This window comes from Procambarus clarkii, chromosome 10 (assembly GCF_040958095.1).
Source record: "Procambarus clarkii isolate CNS0578487 chromosome 10, FALCON_Pclarkii_2.0, whole genome shotgun sequence".
In the NCBI taxonomy this organism is placed as follows: Eukaryota; Metazoa; Arthropoda; class Malacostraca; order Decapoda; family Cambaridae; genus Procambarus; species Procambarus clarkii.
This window is the reverse complement of record NC_091159.1, coordinates 36710484-36730231: the sequence shown is the minus strand read 5'-3', so window position 1 is coordinate 36730231 and position 19748 is coordinate 36710484. Positions and strand designations below refer to the sequence as shown.

At 51.7% G+C, this 19748-nt stretch overlaps 2 protein-coding genes across 3 annotated transcripts in view; one reads left to right on the top strand and one right to left on the bottom strand.

Annotated features, from left to right (window-relative positions):
* The window catches only part of fid (fire dancer), a 223549-nt gene that overhangs the window by 50207 nt on the left and 153594 nt on the right, over nucleotides 1-19748 (top strand). The gene's annotated exons all lie outside the window — the stretch shown is intronic.
* Nucleotides 5929-17988, bottom strand: LOC138363295 (micronuclear linker histone polyprotein-like). Its single transcript, XM_069322310.1, has 2 exons — nucleotides 17797-17988; nucleotides 5929-7785 (listed from the first exon to the last, which is right to left on the bottom strand). The coding sequence occupies exons 1-2, from the start codon at nucleotides 17986-17988 to the stop codon at nucleotides 5929-5931; spliced, it is 2049 nt and encodes a 682-aa protein (XP_069178411.1).

The following is a 19748-nucleotide window of genomic DNA, read 5'->3' as shown; positions in this document are numbered from 1 at the left end:
ACACACACCTCAGGCCACACACACCCCGGGCCACACACACCCCGGGCCACACACCCCCCAGGCCACACACACCTCAGGCCACACACACCTCAGGCCACACACACCCCGGGCCACACACACCCCTGGCCACACACTCCGGGCCACACACCCCGGGCCATACACCCCCCTGGCCACACACTCCGGGCCACACATCCCGGGCTACACATAACAATTCCCCCCCACATAATAATGCGCCAACATCCCCCAACATAATAATGCGCCAACATCCCCCCCACATAATAATGCGCCAACATCCCCCCACACATAATAATGCGCCAACATCCCCCCCACATAATAATGCGCCAACATCCCCCCCACATAATAATGCGCCAACATCCCCCCCACATAATAATCCGCCAACATCCCCCCACACATAATAATCCGCCAACATCCCCCCCACATAATAATCCGCCAACATCCCCCCACACATAATAATCCGCCAACATCCCCCCCACATAATAATCCGCCAACATCCCCCCCACATAATAATCCGCCAACATCCCCCCACACATAATAATCCGCCAACATCCCCCCACACATAATAATCCGCCAACATCCCCCCCACATAATAATGCGCCAACATCCCCCAACATAATAATGCGCCAACATCCCCCCCACATAATAATCCGCCAACATCCCCCCCACATAATAATCCGCCAACATCCCCCCCACATAATAATGCGCCAACATCCCCCAACATAACAATGCGCCAACATCCCCCAACATAATAATCCGCCAACATCCCCCCCACATAATAATGCGCCAACATCCCCCCCACATAATAATGCGCCAACATCCCCCCAACATAACAATGCGCCAACATCCCCCAACATAATAATGCGCCAACATCCCCCAACATAACAATGCGCCAACATCCCCCCAACATAATAATGCGCCAACATCCCCCAACATAACAATGCGCCAACATCCCCCAACATAATAATGCGCCAACATCCCCCAACATAACAATGCGCCAACATCCCCCCAACATAATAATGCGCCAACATCCCCCAACATATCAATGCGCCAACATCCCCCCAACATAATAATGCGCCAACATCCCCCCAACATAATAATGCGCCAACATCCCCCAACATAACAATGCGCCAACATCCCCCCACATAATAATGCGTCAACATCCCCCAACATAACAATGCGCCAACATCTCCCCACATAACAATGCGCCAACATGCCCCACATTGGAGCGCGCCAATCACTTGTCAGCGGGCCCAGGTGAGGGCCAGGAGCCCGGGGCGGCCAGCGGACACTGGCCCTCGGGAGGACCAACACAACATATACCTGGCCCGGCTGGCTTATAGGCTTCCCCTCTATAATCTCCATCAGTTACGCTATAATTGAATTCCGATGAGTTCAGGTGGTGCGCTCCTTGTCGGTCTGACACGCACGCACACACACACACACACACACACGCACGCACGCACGCACGCACACACACACACACACACACACACACACACACACACACACACACACACACACACACACACAAGCTACCATTGTTAGAAGAGATTACCCTATATGAAAGACTATCAGATATATAGGTGACAGCAGAGGAGGTAATGAAACAGTTCACAACACTGGATGCAACTAAAGCGGTTGGACCAGACAAAGTATCACCGTGGATACTAAAATGAGGCACCGCAGGCCCTCAGTGTGCCTCTGGCCCGCGCTGCCTGCGCAGCGATTCATTAAAGATCGATTCATTCATTCAGCGATTCATTAAAGATCCTTGCCTGTGGGAAGGATCTTTAATGAATCACTATGTCGGGAGAATTGCCCAATTGCTGGAAGAGGGCAAATGTTGTACCGATTTTCAAGAAAGGCGATAGGGAGGAGCCACTTAACAATAGACCTGTATCACTGACAAACATCCCCCTGTAAAATACTTAAAAGAACAATTAGACTAAGACTGGTTGCACACCTGGAGAACATTAGGTTTGTGGATAAACATCAACATGGGTTCAAGGAAAGGGAAATCTTGCCTAACAAACCTTTCGGAATTCTATGATAAAATAACGAGGATAAGGCAGGACAGAGAAAGTTGGGCAGACTGCATATTTCTGGACTGCTAAAAAGCCTTTGATACAGTACCGCACATGAGACTGCTGTTTAAACTCGAGAGGCAGGCGGGGGTGAGAGGAAAGGCTCTAGCATTGATAAGGAACTACCTAACAGGAAGGAGCCAGAGAGTTACGGTAAGGGGCGAGAAGTCGGACTGGCGAACAGTAATGAGTGGAGTACCTCAAGGATCGGTGCTGGGACCAATTCTATTTCTAATATATGTTAACGACATGTTTACAGGAGTAGAGTCCTACATATCGATGTTCGCGGATGATGGAAAGTTGATGAGAAGAGTTGTGACAGATGAGGATTGTAGGATCTTCCAAGAGGATCGAACAAGTTGCAGAGATGGTCAGAGAAATGGCTACTGAAGTTCAACACGATCAAATGTAAAGTTATGGAAATGGGACTAGGTGATAGGAGACCAAAGGGACAGTACACAATGAAGGGGAACTGCCTACCTGTGACGACGCGAGAAAGAGACCTGGGCGTGGACGTAACACCTAATCTAACTCCTGAGACACATATAAATAGGATATCAACAGCAGCGTACTCTACACTGGCAAAAGTTAGAACATCATTCAGAAACCTAAGTAAGGAGGCATTTAGGGCGCTCTACACTGCTTACGTAAGGCCAGTCGTGAGGCCAGTATGCCGCACCATCATCGAGTCCCCACCTGAAGAAACACATAAGGAAACTGGAAAAGGTTTAGAAGTTTGCAACAAGACTCGTTCCAGCGTTACGAGAGATGGGGTATGAAGAGCGCCTAAAGGAACTGTGCTTTACGACACTAGAAAGAAAAAGGGAGAGTGGGGATATGATAGGAACGTATAAAATACTCAGGGGGATTGACAGAGTGGACGTAGACGAAATGTTCACACGGAATAGTAACAGAACGAGGGGACATGGGTGGAAGCAGGAAACTCAGATGAGTCACAGAGATGTTTGGAAGTTTTCTTTTAGCGTGAGAGTAGTGGGAAAATGGAATGCACTTAAGGAGCAGGTTGTGGAAGCAAATACTATTCATAATTTTAAAACTAGGTTTCATAGGGAAATGGGATCGGGGGTCATTGCTGTAAACAACCGATGGCTGGAAAGGCGGGACCCAAGAGTCAATGCTCGATCCTGCAGACACAAATGGGTGAATACACACACACACCAGGTATAGGGCGCCTGGTGGCTGAGTGGACAGCATACGGGATAAGTAGTCCTGTGGACCGGGGACCGAGCCCCGGCGATGGTGGAAACAAAGTAGAGTTTCTTTCACCATGATGCCCTTGTTACCAAGCAGTAAATAGGTACCTATGAGTTAGTCACATGTTACGGGCTGCGTGTGTGTGTGTGAAAAAAATCCGTTGATTGACAGTTGAGAAGCGGCTCGAAAGAGCCAGAGCTCAATCCCCGCAAGTACACCTAGGTGAACACACACACACACACACACACACACACACACACACACACACACACTCACACACTATTATCTGGGGAATTGACAAGGTAGATAAAGTGGGATTATTTAACACGGATGGTACTCGCACAAGTGGACAAATATTGGGTATGGTACCCACCAACACTCACAGGATGGGTATGGTACCCACCAACACTCACAGGATGGGTATGGTACCCACCAACACTCACAGGATGGGTATGGAACCCACCAACACTCACAGGATGGGTATGGTACCCACCAACACTCACAGGATGGGTATGGAACCCACCAACACTCACAGGATGGGTATGGAACCCACCAACACTCACAGGATGGGTATGGAACCCACCAACACTCACAGGATGGGTATGGAACCCACCAACACTCACAGGATGGGTATGGAACCCACCAACACTCACAGGATGGGTATGGAACCCACCAACACTCACAGGATGGGTATGGAACCCACCAACACTCACAGGATGGGTATGGAACCCACCAACACTCACAGGATGGGTATGGAACCCACCAACACTCACAGGATGGGTATGGAACCCACCAACACTCACAGGATGGGTATGGAACCCACCAACACTCACAGGATGGGTATGGAACCCACCAACACTCACAGGATGGGTATGGAACCCACCAACACTCACAGGATGGGTATGGAACCCACCAACACTCACAGGATGGGTATGGAACCCACCAACACTCACAGGATGGGTATGGAGCGCGCAATTAATATACTACATAAAAAAAAGAGTTCACAATGTCTTACTGTAGAAGTGATAATCCGGTGGGGAGACAAAAGGCGTGGCGACCATGAAGGAGGAGTGGCATGGCACTCTCTTCTCTCAGTCGCTGGGTTATTGGCTGTAATACCCGGTAGTGAGGCAGGAGCCCTGCCTCCCCCCTCACATCTCCTCATATCTCTCTCTCTCTCTCTCTCTCTCTCTCTCTCTCTCTCTCTCTCTCTCTCTCTCTCTCTCTCTCTCTCTCTCTCTCTCTCTCTCTCTCTCTCTCACACACACACATTAACACACACACACAGTTTGGTTCAGTTCAAAGGTTTGCCACCAGACTAGTACCCAAGCTGAGAGATATGAGCTATGAGGAGAGACTACGGGAATTAAACCTCACTTCGCTGGAAGACAGAAGAGTAGGGGGAAGGCATGATCACCACATTCAAGATTCTCAAGGGAATTGATAGGGTAGATAAAGACAGGATATTTAACACAAGGGGCACACACACTAGGCGACACAGGTGGAAACTGAGTGCCCAAATGAGCCACAGAGATATTAGAAAGAACTTTTTTTAGTGTCAGAGTGGTTGACAAATGGAATGCGTTAGGAAGTGATGTGGTGGAGGCTGACTCCATACACAGTTTCAAGTGTAGATATGATAGAGCCCAGTAGGCTCAGGAACCTGTACACCTGTTGATTGACGGTTGAGAGGCGGCACCAAAGAGCCAAAGCTCAACCCCCGCAAGCACAACTAGGTGAGAAGAGCAGCACCACACAGCAGGAGAGAGTGGCCAGGATGGCCACCCACACCACCACACACAACAGTGGCCAGGATGGCCACCCACACCACCACACACAACAATGGCCAGGATGGCCACCCACACCACCACACACAACAATGGCCAGGATGGCCACCCACACCACCACACACAACATTTCTTGGTCCTCAACTCTGCCTAACGTCATCGGGTATTGATCTTTCTCCCTCTTCCATCCATCTATTTTTATCATTCTCAATATAGCAACCTTCCCTAGCGCTCTCCCGTCTAGTACTTCCTGCCCTTCCATCCTTCCATCCTTCCCTACTCCTACCCGTCTGTTCCTGTGTCTCCTCTTCCTCATCCTGAGATTACCTTCTCATCTCCTGAATATTCCTGCACCACCTCATCCTCCCCTGCCCCTCCTCCTCCTCCTCATATATCTCTCTCCTAATCTTTAGCGACATTCACATAATTTTCCCACATATAGATTTCCATTATCCTTCCTCTCCTATCTTTTCCTGCCTCGTCCGGGACCCGCTTCCCCCCTCTCCCTTACACTGTATTTTACAAACATTAAGTAATGGGCTTAAGGGTTAGAGCCTTATCTCAGACTTTGAGAAGATCGCAAAGCAAGACTTAACAGTCAGGTGAACCACAGCTGTTAAACTATACCAAGATAACAACACCCTTGAGGGGTAAATTGTCTTGAAGATAACAAGTGAATATATTGAAAATCATTACCTGGTATGTCCTTAAAAAATATATTTATCGTGTAAGCTTTGCAATTAAAGGCTGTTTGTAGGTGAAACAAGGGAACAGCCTCGTCTGCAAGGGGGGGGCATATTGTAATCACCATGTTGTTGATCTAACTAGTTACGACAGTTCCGCTGAAGCTCCCTGGTGCTGAAGCTTCCTGGTGCTGAAGCTTCCTGGCGCTGAAGCTTTCTGGCGCTGAAGCTTCTTGGTGCTGAAGCTTCCTGGCGCTGAAGCTTCCTGGTGCTGAAGCTTCCTGGTGTTGAAGCTTCTTGGCGCTGAAGCTTCCTGGTGCTGAAGCTTTCTGGCGCTGAAGCTTTCTGGCGCTGAAGCTTCTTGGTGCTGAAGCTTCCTGGCGCTGAAGCTTCCTGGCGCTGAAGCTTCTTGGTGCTGAAGCTTCCTGGCGCTGAAACTTCCTGGTGCTGAAGCTTCCTGGTGCTGAAACTTTCTGGCGCTGAAGCTTTCTGGCGCTGAAGCTTCTTGGTGCTGAAGCTTCCTGGCGCTGAAGCTTCCTGGTGCTGAAGCTTCTTGTCGCTGAAGCTTCCTGGTTCTGAAGCTTCCTGGTGCTGAAGCTTCCTGGTGCTGAAGCTTCTTGGTGCTGAAGCTTCCTGGCGCTGAAGCTTCCTGGCGCTGAAGCTTCCTGGTGCTGAAGCTTTCTGGCGCTGAAGCTTCTTGGTGCTGAAGCATCCTGGCGCTGAAGCTTCCTGGTGCTGAAGCTTCCTGGCGCTGAAGCTTCCTGGCGCTGAAGCTTCTTGGTGCTGAAGCTTCCTGGCGCTGAAGCTTCCTGGTGCTGAAGCTTCCTGGTGCTGAAGCTTCCTGGCGCTGAAGCTTCCTGGTGCTGAAGCTTCCTGGCGCAGAAGCTTCCTGGCGCTGAAGCTTTCTGGCGCTGAAGCTTTCTGGCGCTGAAGCTTCTTGGTGCTGAAGCTTCCTGGCGCTGAAGCTTCCTGGTGCTGAAGCTTCCTGGTGCTGAAACTTTCTGGCGCTGAAGCTTTCTGGCGCTGAAGCTTCTTGGTGCTGAAGCTTCCTGGCGCTGAAGCTTCCTGGTGCTGAAGCTTCTTGGCGCTGAAGCTTCCTGGTTCTGAAGCTTCCTGGTGCTGAAGCTTCCTGGTGCTGAAGCTTCTTGGTGCTGAAGCTTCCTGGCGCTGAAGCTTCCTGGCGCTGAAGCTTCCTGGTGCTGAAGCTTTCTGGCGCTGAAGCTTCTTGGTGCTGAAGCTTCCTGGCGCTGAAGCTTCCTGGTGCTGAAGCTTCCTGGCGCTGAAGCTTCCTGGCGCTGAAGCTTCTTGGTGCTGAAGCTTCCTGGCGCTGAAGCTTCCTGGTGCTGAAGCTTCCTGGTGCTGAAGTTTCCTGGCGCTGAAGCTTCCTGGTGCTGAAGCTTCCTGGCGCTGAAGCTTCCTGGCGCAGAAGCTTCCTGGCGCTGAAGCTTTCTGGCGCTGAAGCTTCTTGGTGCTGAAGCTTCCTGGCGCTGAAGCTTCCTGGTGCTGAAGCTTCTTGGCGCTGAAGCTTCTTGGCGCTGAAGCTTCCTGGTGTTGAAGCTTCCTGGCGCTGAAGCTTCCTGGCGCTGAAGCTTCTTGGTGCTGAAGCTTCCTGGCGCTGAAGCTTCCTGGTGCTGAAGCTTCTTGGCGCTGAAGCTTCCTGGCGCTGAAGCTTCTTCGCGCTGAAGCTTCCTGGCGCTGAAGCTTCCTGGCGTTGAAGCTTCCTGGTGCTGAAGCTTCCTGGCGCTGAAGCTTCCTGGTGTTGAAGCTTCCTGGCGCTGAAGCATCCTGGTGCTGAAGCTTCCTGGTGTTGAAGCTTCCTGGTGTTGAAGCTTCGTGGCGCTGAAGCTTCCTGGTGATGAAGCTTCCTAGCGCTGAAGCTTCCCGGCGCTGAAGCTTCCTGGCGCTGAAGCTTCCTGGTGCTGAAGCTTCAGGAAGATGTGTTGTATTAATTTTGTGCTTAAGCTTTTGTGCATCGCTCCCGAGGTGACTGTTCTTGCACTAAACATAACAGGAACATGTCTACGTTTAGTGAAGCTGACATGAAGCTTTCCTGCTTCGTATTGAGGCTTCGGGTTAGTTTACGTTGCCAGTTGAGATTATGATAATAGCAATTGAGGCTTCAGTTTAAATAATGTTACCAACAGTAACATGAGTATATTGTTACGAATTGAAGCTTCAGTTTAGGTAAACGTAACCAATTGAAGCTTCAGTTCAAATCTAGTTAAAGTAGCCAATTCGAGCTTCATTTCAAGTAAGTTTAATCAATTCACGCTCCACTTTAGGTAAATGTAACAAACTGAAGCTTAATTTTAGTTAAACGTACCAAATTTTGAGCTTCAGTATATTTAACGCAATTAATTGAAGCTTCAGTCAGACAATTGTAACCACTTGAAGACGACGAGTCACAATAACGGAGCTGAAGATATGATGACCAACCACACTGGAGACATTGAACCAATGAACACATTTCGACCCGTCCAGGTCGGACCGAAACGTTCTTTTCGTTTTCTAATGTGTGGTTTCCACATGAGAAGCAACAGCAGGTGAACTGAGGTAGATGTATACAGTCATGCTGGTCACTAACCACCCTCTTCTCTCACTATTCTCCACTCCCTCAAAAAACTGTTTTACCTCACCAGAAACGTACGAACGCAAGCAACCCACCTAACCCATCGAAGCCAATTCATAGAAAACGTCAATATTACGGTGGGTTAGTGTTGACTAATACGTTGCATTTGTAACGGATTGGTCGAGTCCATCAACAAATGTGAGGTTGTGGTGGTGACGGCCGTTGACCGCACCAGGCCGGCTGTGACCGTGACCCCACACTAACCAGGCGTCTCTATATTGTGGCAGTTTATTGAGATTATTCCAGCCCCTGGGCGTCGTGTGACTGGTTATGGCGGGTCCAGTTGTGGCTGCTTGGGTCTATTGGGTCGTGTGAGGAGGTCAGGTGAGAGCACACCTATATAGCTATTGCTGTTCTCTACAATCTTAGCTATATAGCTATTGGCTGTTCTCTACTATCTCAGCTACATAGCTGTGCTGTTCTCTACTATCTTAGCAATATAGCAATATAAATCAATATAAATATAGCAATATAATATATTGTAATAATAAATCTTAGCAATATAGATCTTGCTCGTCAAGAACCTTTCTAACCCCTACACCTTAAAAGTGACGTATGTTGGGTATCGCTTTACATGCGCTCTTAGAGTCTGTCTTTTCCAAAGCTCTCTATATATAGGCAAGACGACAACACCTCTTTTTAATGCAGCATAAACAATAACAATGCTCCTTTAAAGATCTCATCATTTCTACAACACACACACACAGCCTGACCACAGCCAGACAGATGCTGAGGAAGAAACATGGAGGTAATAGACAGATATGGCTATAATGGGAGACAAGACACACTAGGACCCCAAACTGCAATGGGCACTTCTTCTCTGAATAGCCACAATGAGATGCTGGAATATGAATCTGGCTGGCTAGGAAGCTGGCTAGCTAGGAAGCTGGCTAGCTAGGAAGCTGGCTAGCTAGGAAGCTGGCTAGCTAGGAAGCTGGCTAGCTAGGAAGCTGGATAGCTAGGAAGCTGGCTAGCTAGGAAGCTGGCTAGCTAGGAAGCAGGCTTGCTAGGAAACAGGCTAGCTAGGAAGCAGGCTAGCTAGGAAACAGGCTAGCTAGGAAACAGGCTAGCTAGGAAACAGGCTAACTAGGAAACAGGCTAACTAGGAAACAGGCTAACTAGGAAACAGGCTAGCAAGGAAGCTAGGCTTTCTTGCTGTTTGGATGAAACTGGCGCCAAAAACGCTGACTAAGCTCTGTGAGCTTTCTCAGACGCGCCAAGTTGTACCGGTGGACCAGATCCCCGCACATACTGGAGGTGAGTTTTTCCCCCTGTGAGGGAGAGCTGAGCCTGCTTGGATAATGTGAGTGTAGGTCCAGGTGGGGACGGTCAGGCTCACTCCCACCTACACACTTCCCTGCCACTCTATATGTATGGGTATAAAGTATATATGGAAGCTGATCAGAATTACATTTCACCTTTGTGAATGTACATTAATGACACTATGTAAAAGACACATCTAACACTTTATGTAGGGCATACGTAAATCTGTGTATCTATGTATTTACGTATGTAGGTTAGCTTAGCATTTTAAAAGCACCGAATCACCTTCTGTGGTTGAGTGTTTAATAAACCCTTGAACTATATGTTTAACACTTCTCTAACCCTGTCCATGGAGGACAGAAGAAAATGTATATATGATGGTTAGCATTGTAAATGTGTGGCCACGTCTGTGGTAGAAAATAATAATAATAATAAAAAAAAACTCTTCCCGGGGCGGGCTGTCCCCCACCACCTTCCCCACCAACACCCGCGGTACGTTGCTACATTCATATTGTTGTCGAACCTGTGGCCTCACACTACACAGTCTCAGGAAATATGTCGAATAATTAATGTCTAACGGGTGATTCTCCCGGAAATATAGTTGAGAGCACACCAGAGGGGGAGTTGAGAGCACACCAGGGGGGAGTTGAGAGCACACCAGGGGGGAGTTGAGAGCACACCAGGGGGGAGTTGAGAGCACACCAGGGGGGGGGGGATTGACATACTGGGATGAGCACCGGAAGTTTGTCAAAATGTTTCTGGGGATATTCTGTAGTTATGTTTACGGGCTGGATGGTAAGGCGTCTTCACGAGGGGCTATAACCCTTATGGGTGGACCCCTTGTGTGTGGTACACTGTGGCTCGTGACCCCTTGTGTGTGGTACACTGTGGCTCGTGTCCCTTGTGTGTGGTACACTGTGGCTCGTGACCCTTGTGTGTGGTACACTGTGGCTCGTGACCCTTGTGTGTGGTACACTGTGGCTCGTGTCCCTTGTGTGTGGTACACTGTGGCTCGTGACCCCTTGTGTGTGGTACACTGTGGCTCGTGACCCTTGTGTGTGGTACACTGTGGCTCGTGTCCCTTGTGTGTGGTACACTGTGGCTCGTGACCCTTGTGTGTGGTACACTGTGGCTCGTGACCCCTTGTGTGTGGTACACTGTGGCTCGTGACCCCTTGTGTGTGGTACACTGTGGCTCGTGACCCCTTGTGTGTGGTACACTGTGGCTCGTGACCCCTTGTGTGTCTTACACTGTGGCTCGTGACCCCTTGTGTGTGGTACACTGTGGCTCGTGACCCTTGTGTGTGGTACACTGTGGCTCGTGTCCCTTGTGTGTGGTACACTGTGGCTCGTGACCCTTGTGTGTGGTACACTGTGGCTCGTGACCCCTTGTGTGTGGTACACTGTGGCTCGTGACCCTTGTGTGTGGTACACTGTGGCTCGTGACCCTTGTGTGTGGTACACTGTGGCTCGTGACCCTTGTGTGTGGTACACTGTAGCTCGTGACCCTTGTGTGTGTGGTACACTGTTGCTCGTGACCCCTTGTGTGTGGTACACTGTGGCTCGTGACCCCTTGTGTGTGTGTTACACTGTGGCTCGTGACCCATTGTGTGTGTGTTACACTGTGGCTCGTGACCCTTGTGTGTGGTACACTGTGGATCGTGACCCCTTGTGTGTGTGTTACATTGTGGCTCGTGACCCCTTGTGTGTGTTACATTGTGGCTCGTGACCCCTTGTGTGTGTGTTACACTGTGGCTCGTGACCCCTTGTGTGTGTGTTACACTGTGGCTCGTGACCCCTTGTGTGTGTGTTACACTGTGGCTCGTGACCCCTTGTGTGTGTTACACTGTGGCTCGTGACCCCTTGTGTGTGTTACACTGTGGCTCGTGACCCCTTGTGTGTGTGGTACACTGTGGCTCGTGACCCCTTGTGTGTGTTACACTGTGGCTCGTGACCCCTTGTGTGTGTGGTACACTGTGGCTCGTGACCCCTTGTGTGTGTTACACTGTGGCTCGTGACCCCTTGTGTGTGTGTTACACTGTGGCTCGTGACCCCTTGTGTGTGTGTTACACTGTCGCTCGTGACCCCTTGTGTGTGTATTACACTGTGGCTCGTGACCCCTTGTGTGTGTTACACTGGCTCGTGACCCTTGTGTGTGTTACACTGTGGCTCGTGACCCCTTGTGTGTGTTACACTGTGGCTCGTGACCCTTGTGAGTGTGTTACACTGTGGCTCGTGACCCTTGTGTGTGTTACACTGTGGCTCGTGACCCTTGTGTGTGTCACACTGTGGCTCGTGACCCCTTGTGTGTGTTACACTGTGGCTCGTGACCCTTGTGTGTGTGTTACACTGTAGCTCGTGACCCTTGTGTGTGTGTTACACTGTGGCTCGTGACCCTTGTGTGTGTGTTACACTGTGGCTCGTGACCCTTGTGTGTGTGTTACACTGTGGCTCGTGACCCTTGTGTGTGTGTTACACTGTGGCTCGTGACCCTTGTGTGTGTTACACTGTGGCTCGTGACCCTTGTGTGTGTTACACTGTGGCTCGTGACCCTTGTGTGTGTGTTACACTGTGGCTCGTGACCCCTTGTGTGTGTTACACTGTGGCTCGTGACCCTTGTGTGTGTGTTACACTGTGGCTCGTGACCCTTGTGTGTGTGTTACACTGTGGCTCGTGACCCTTGTGTGTGTTGCACTGTGGCTCGTGACCCCTTGTGTGTGTGTTACACTGTGGCTCGTGACCCTTGTGTGTGTTACACTGTGGCTCGTGACCCTTGTGTGTGTGTTACACTGTGGCTCGTGACCCTTGTGTGTGTTACACTGTGGCTCGTGACCCTTGTGTGTGTTACACTGTGGCTCGTGACCCCTTGTGTGTGTTACACTGTGGCTCGTGACCCTTGTGTGTGTGTTACACTGTGGCTCGTGACCCCTTGTGTGTGTGTTACACTGTGGCTCGTGACCCTTGTGTGTGTTGCACTGTGGCTCGTGACCCCTTGTGTGTGTGTTACACTGTGGTTCGTGACCCTTGTGTGTGTGTTACACTGTGGCTCGTGACCCTTGTGTGTGTGTTACACTGTAGCTCGTGACCCTTGTGTGTGTGTTACACTGTGGCTCGTGACCCTTGTGTGTGTGTTACACTGTGGCTCGTGACCCCTTGTGTGTGGTACACTGTGGCTCGTGACCCCTTGTGTGTGTGGTACACTGTAGCTCGTGACCCTTGTGTGTGTGTTACACTGTGGCTCGTGACCCCTTGTGTGTGTTACACTGTGTCTCGTGACCCCTTGTGTGTGGTACACTGTGGCTCGTGACCCTTGTGTGTGTTACACTGTGTCTCGTGACCCCTTGTGTGTGGTACACTGTGGCTCGTGACCCTTGTGTGTGTTACACTGTGTCTCGTGACCCCTTGTGTGTGGTACATTGTGGCTCGTGACCCCTTGTGTGTGGTACACTGTGGCTCGTGACCCTTGTGTGTGGTACACTGTGGCTCGTGACCCTTGTGTGTGGTACACTGTGGCTCGTGACCCTTGTGTGTGGTACACTGTAGCTCGTGACCCTTGTGTGTGTGGTACACTGTTGCTCGTGACCCCTTGTGTGTGGTACACTGTGGCTCGTGACCCCTTGTGTGTGTGTTACACTGTGGCTCGTGACCCCTTGTGTGTGTGTTACACTGTGGCTCGTGACCCTTGTGTGTGGTACACTGTGGATCGTGACCCCTTGTGTGTGTGTTACATTGTGGCTCGTGACCCCTTGTGTGTGTTACATTGTGGCTCGTGACCCCTTGTGTGTGTGTTACACTGTGGCTCGTGACCCCTTGTGTGTGTGTTACACTGTGGCTCGTGACCCCTTGTGTGTGTGTTACACTGTGGCTCGTGACCCCTTGTGTGTGTTACACTGTGGCTCGTGACCCTTGTGTGTGTTACACTGTGGCTCGTGACCCTTGTGTGTGTGGTACACTGTGGCTCGTGACCCCTTGTGTGTGTTACACTGTGGCTCGTGACCCCTTGTGTGTGTGGTACACTGTGGCTCGTGACCCCTTGTGTGTGTTACACTGTGGCTCGTGACCCCTTGTGTGTGTGTTACACTGTGGCTCGTGACCCCTTGTGTGTGTGTTACACTGTCGCTCGTGACCCCTTGTGTGTGTATTACACTGTGGCTCGTGACCCCTTGTGTGTGTTACACTGTGGCTCGTGACCCTTGTGTGTGTTACACTGTGGCTCGTGACCCCTTGTGTGTGTTACACTGTGGCTCGTGACCCTTGTGAGTGTGTTACACTGTGGCTCGTGACCCTTGTGTGTGTTACACTGTGGCTCGTGACCCTTGTGTGTGTCACACTGTGGCTCGTGACCCCTTGTGTGTGTTACACTGTGGCTCGTGACCCTTGTGTGTGTGTTACACTGTAGCTCGTGACCCTTGTGTGTGTGTTACACTGTGGCTCGTGACCCTTGTGTGTGTGTTACACTGTGGCTCGTGACCCTTGTGTGTGTGTTACACTGTGGCTCGTGACCCTTGTGTGTGTGTTACACTGTGGCTCGTGACCCTTGTGTGTGTTACACTGTGGCTCGTGACCCTTGTGTGTGTTACACTGTGGCTCGTGACCCTTGTGTGTGTGTTACACTGTGGCTCGTGACCCCTTGTGTGTGTTACACTGTGGCTCGTGACCCTTGTGTGTGTGTTACACTGTGGCTCGTGACCCTTGTGTGTGTGTTACACTGTGGCTCGTGACCCTTGTGTGTGTGTACACTGTGGCTCGTGACCCCTTGTGTGTGTTGCACTGTGGCTCGTGACTCTTGTGTGTGTTACACTGTGGCTCGTGACCCTTGTGTGTGTGTTACACTGTGGCTCGTGACCCTTGTGTGTGTTACACTGTGGCTCGTGACCCTTGTGTGTGTTACACTGTGGCTCGTGACCCCTTGTGTGTGTTACACTGTGGCTCGTGACCCTTGTGTGTGTGTTACACTGTGGCTCGTGACCCCTTGTGTGTGTGTTACACTGTGGCTCGTGACCCTTGTGTGTGTTGCACTGTGGCTCGTGACCCCTTGTGTGTGTGTTACACTGTGGCTTCGTGACCCTTGTGTGTGTGTTACACTGTGGCTCGTGACCCTTGTGTGTGTGTTACACTGTAGGCTCGTGACCCTTGTGTGTGTGTTACACTGTGGCTCGTGACCCTTGTGTGTGTGTTACACTGTGGCTCGTGACCCCTTGTGTGTGGTACACTGTGGCTCGTGACCCCTTGTGTGTGTGGTACACTGTAGGCTCGTGACCCTTGTGTGTGTGTTACACTGTGGCTCGTGACCCCTTGTGTGTGTTACACTGTGTCTCGTGACCCCTTGTGTGTGGTACACTGTGGCTCGTGACCCTTGTGTGTGTTACACTGTGTCTCGTGACCCCTTGTGTGTGGTACACTGTGGCTCGTGACCCTTGTGTGTGTTACACTGTGGCTCGTGACCCCTGTGTGTGGTACACTGTGGCTCGTGACCCTTGTGTGTGTACACTGTGCTCGTGACCCCTTGTGTGTGGTACACTGTGGCTCGTGACCCTTGTGTGTGTTACACTGTGGCTCGTGACCCTTGTGTGTGGTACACTGTGGCTCGTGACCCTTGTGTGTGTGTACACTGTGGCTCGTGACCCCTTGTGTGTGTGTTACACTGTGGCTCGTGACCCCTTGTGTGTGTGTTACACTGTGGCTCGTGACCCTTGTGTGTGGTTACACTGTGGCTCGTGACCCCTTGTGTGTGTGTTACACTGTGGCTCGTGACCCCTTGTGTGTGGTACACTGTGGCTCGTGACCCCTTGTGTGTGTGTTACACTGTGGCTCGTGACCCCTTGTGTGTGTTACACTGTGGCTCGTGACCCTTGTGTGTGTGGTACACTGTGGCTCGTGACCCCTTGTGTGTGTTACACTGTGGCTCGTGACCCCTTGTGTGTGGTACACTGTGGCTCGTGACCCCTTGTGTGTGTTACACTGTGGCTCGTGACCCCTTGTGTGTGTTACACTGTGGCTCGTGACCCTTGTGTGTGGTACACTGTGGCTCGTGACCCCTTGTGTGTGGTACACTGTGGCTCGTGACCCCTTGTGTGTGTTACACTGTGGCTCGTGACCCCTTGTGTGTGTTACACTGTGGCTCGTGACCCTTGTGTGTGTGTTACACTGTGGCTCGTGACCCTTGTGTGTGTTACACTGTGGCTCGTGACCCCTTGTGTGTGGTACACTGTGGCTCGTGACCCCTTGTGTGTGTTACACTGTGGCTCGTGACCCCTTGTGTGTGTTACACTGTGGCTCGTGACCCTTGTGTGTGTGTTACACTGTGGCTCGTGACCCCTTGTGTGTGGTACACTGTGTCTCGTGACCCCTTGTGTGTGGTACACTGTGGCTCGTGACCCCTTGTGTGTGTTACACTGTGGCTCGTGACCCCTTGTGTGTGTTACACTGTGGCTCGTGACCCTTGTGTGTGTTACACTGTGGCTCGTGACCCTTGTGTGTGGTACACTGTGGCTCGTGACCCCTTGTGTGTGGTACACTGTGGCTCGTGACCCCTTGTGTGTGGTTACACTGTGGCTCGTGACCCCTTGTGTGTGGTACACTGTGGCTCGTGACCCTTGTGTGTGTTACACTGTGGCTCGTGACCCTTGTGTGTGGTACACTGTGGCTCGTGACCCCTTGTGTGTGGTACACTGTGGCTCGTGACCCCTTGTGTGTGGTACACTGTGGCTCGTGACCCCTTGTGTGTGGTACACTGTGGCTCGTGACCCCTTGTGTGTGGTACACTGTGGCTCGTGACCCTTGTGTGTGTTACACTGTGGCTCGTGACCCTTGTGTGTGGTACACTGTGGCTCGTGACCCCTTGTGTGTGTTACACTGTGGCTCGTGACCCCTTGTGTGTGGTACACTGTGGCTCGTGACCCCTTGTGTGTGGTTACACTGTGGCTCGTGACCCCTTGTGTGTGTTACACTGTGGCTCGTGACCCCTTGTGTGTGTTACACTGTGGCTCGTGACCCTTGTGTGTGGTTACACTGTGGCTCGTGACCCTTGTGTGTGGTACACTGTGGCTCGTGACCCCTTGTGTGTGGTTACACTGTGGCTCGTGACCCCTTGTGTGTGTTACACTGTGGCTCGTGACCCTTGTGTGGTGTTACACTGTGGCTCGTGACCCTTGTGTGTGGTTACACTGTGGCTCGTGACCCCTTGTGTGTGTTACACTGTGGCTCGTGACCCCTTGTGTGTGTTACACTGTGGCTCGTGACCCCTTGTGTGTGTGTACACTGTGGCTCGTGACCCTTGTGTGTGGTACACTGTGGCTCGTGACCCCTTGTGTGTGGTTACACTGTGGCTCGTGACCCCTTGTGTGTGTTACACTGTGGCTCGTGACCCCTTGTGTGTGGTACACTGTGGCTCGTGACCCCTTGTGTGTGTGTACACTGTGGCTCGTGACCCTTGTGTGTGGTACACTGTGGCTCGTGACCCTTGTGTGTGGTACACTGTGGCTCGTGACCCTTGTGTGTGTTACACTGTGGCTCGTGACCCCTTGTGTGTGGTACACTGTGGCTCGTGACCCCTTGTGTGTGTTACACTGTGGCTCGTGACCCTTGTGTGTGGTACACTGTGGCTCGTGACCCTTGTGTGTGGTACACTGTGGCTCGTGACCCTTGTGTGTGGTACACTGTGGCTCGTGACCCCTTGTGTGTGGTACACTGTGGCTCGTGACCCTTGTGTGTGTTACACTGTGGCTCGTGACCCCTTGTGTGTGTTACACTGTGGCTCGTGACCCTTGTGTGTGGTACACTGTGGCTCGTGACCCCTTGTGTGTGGTACACTGTGGCTCGTGACCCTTGTGTGTGTTACACTGTGGCTCGTGACCCCTTGTGTGTGTTACACTCGCTCAATTAAAGAGATCTGGATTAATATCTTCCAGTATGATCAGTATTATAAAGGCAGCGATGAGATCAGCTCTGTCATGTCTGATTTTAAGTGATGTTAGTGTGAGAGGAACATACTTCTTGATGACCAGACCACACACTAGAAAGTGAAGGGACGACGACGTTTCGGTCCGTCCTGGACCATTCTCAAGTCGAATGTACCATATTTTAGCCACGTTGTTGTGACTCCTCGTCTCAACATACTTCTTTGAAGTCTAGTATGATATTGATATTTGTCGCCCTGAAGTGAACATTTCTCAAGGCTGTTATGTTCTTCTGATGCGAGGTGTCTATGTTTAGGAGCAGTACAGATGAAGATGCCTTGGGAATTTTCACAGCTTCATAACGGCTGTTTTCCTTAAAGTCAAGAGTTCGTTGGAATATTGGTGATAGCATTTAGAGACGTGCGCTGCGAACACAGGGAGAGAGCGAAGCACTGTTCAAGAAAAGTTCAGGTGCAATCTATTGTTAGTCACGTGTAATGTGTTGTTCATTCTTCATCAGGAGAGAAGGGTCGGGCCGGGGGGATTAACGGGCATTTGCCTCTTGTTTATGGGGAAGGGCTGCAACTTGAGAGCAATATTCCATAAAGTATTGGAATGTGAAGAAAGATGCATTAAAACGCAACAGGCACAAGAGCACCGTGGTGGCACAAGAGCCCCGTGATGACACAAGAGCCCCGTGGTGGCACAAGAGCCCCGTGATGACACAAGAGCCCCGTGGTGACACAAGAGCACCGTGGTGGCACAAGAGCACCGTGGTGACACAAGAGCACCGTGGTGACACAAGAGCACCGTGGTGACACAAGAGCACCGTGGTGACACAAGAGCACCGTGGTGACACAAGAGCACCGTGGTGACACAAGAGCCCCGTGGTGGCACAAGAGCACCGTGGTGGCACAAGAGCACCGTGGTGACACAAGAGCCCCGTGGTGGCACAAGAGCCCCGTGGTGACACAAGAGCACCGTGGTGACACAAGAGCCCCGTGGTGACACAAGAGCACCGTGGTGACACAAGAGCACCGTGGTGACACAAGAGCCCCGTGGTGACACAAGAGCACCGTGGTGACACAAGAGCACCGTGGTGACACAAGAGCCCCGTGGTGACACAAGAGCACCGTGGTGACACAAGAGCCCCGTGGTGACACAAGAGCACCGTGGTGACACAAGAGCACCGTGATGACACAAGAGCACCGTGGTGACACAAGAGCCCCGTGGTGACACAAGAGCACCGTGGTGACACAAGAGCCCCGTGGTGGCACAAGAGCACCGTGGTGACACAAGAGCCCCGTGGTGACACAAGAGCACCGTGGTGACACAAGAGCACCGTGATGACACAAGAGTCCCGTGATGACACAAGAGTCCCGTGGTGGCACAAGAGCACCGTGGTGGCACAAGAGCACCGTGATGACACAAGAGCCCCATGGTGACACAAGAGTCCCGTGGTGGCACAAGAGCACCGTGGTGACACAAGAGCACCGTGATGACACAAGAGCACCGTGGTGACACAAGAGCCCCGTGGTGACACAAGAGCACCGTGGTGACACAAGAGCACCGTGATGACACAAGAGCCCCGTGGTGACACAAGAGCACCGTGGTGACACAAGAGCACCGTGGTGACACAAGAGCACCGTGGTGACACAAGAGCACCGTGGTGACACAAGAGCACCGTGGTGACACAAGAGCACCGTGATGACACAAGAGCACCGTGGTGACACAAGAGCACCGTGGTGGCACAAGAGCACCGTGATGACACAAGAGCACCGTGGTGACACAAGAGCACCGTGATGACACAAGAGCACCGTGATGACACAAGAGCACCGTGGTGACACAAGAGCACCGTGGTGACACAAGAGCACCGTGGTGACACAAGAGCACCGTGGTGACACAAGAGCACCGTGGTGACACAAGAGCACCGTGGTGACACAAGAGCACCGTGGTGACACAAGAGCACCGTGGTGACACAAGAGCACCGTGGTGACACAAGAGCACCGTGGTGACACAAGAGCACCGTGGTGACACAAGAGCACCGTGGTGACACAAGAGCACCGTGGTGACACAAGAGCACCGTGGTGACACAAGAGCACCGTGGTGGCACAAGAGCACCGTGGTGACACAAGAGCACTGTGGTGGCACAAGAGCCCTGCGCCTCGCCAG

Coding starts and splice junctions, on each gene's coding strand:
- LOC138363295 (XM_069322310.1), bottom strand. CDS start 17,988: ATGCTATCACCAATATTCCAACGAACTCTTGACTTTAAGGAAAACAGC. Junction 7,786..17,796: donor TCATACTAGACTTCAAAGAA/GTATGTTGAGAC, acceptor TGTTATGTTTAG/TGCAAGAACAGTCACCTCGG.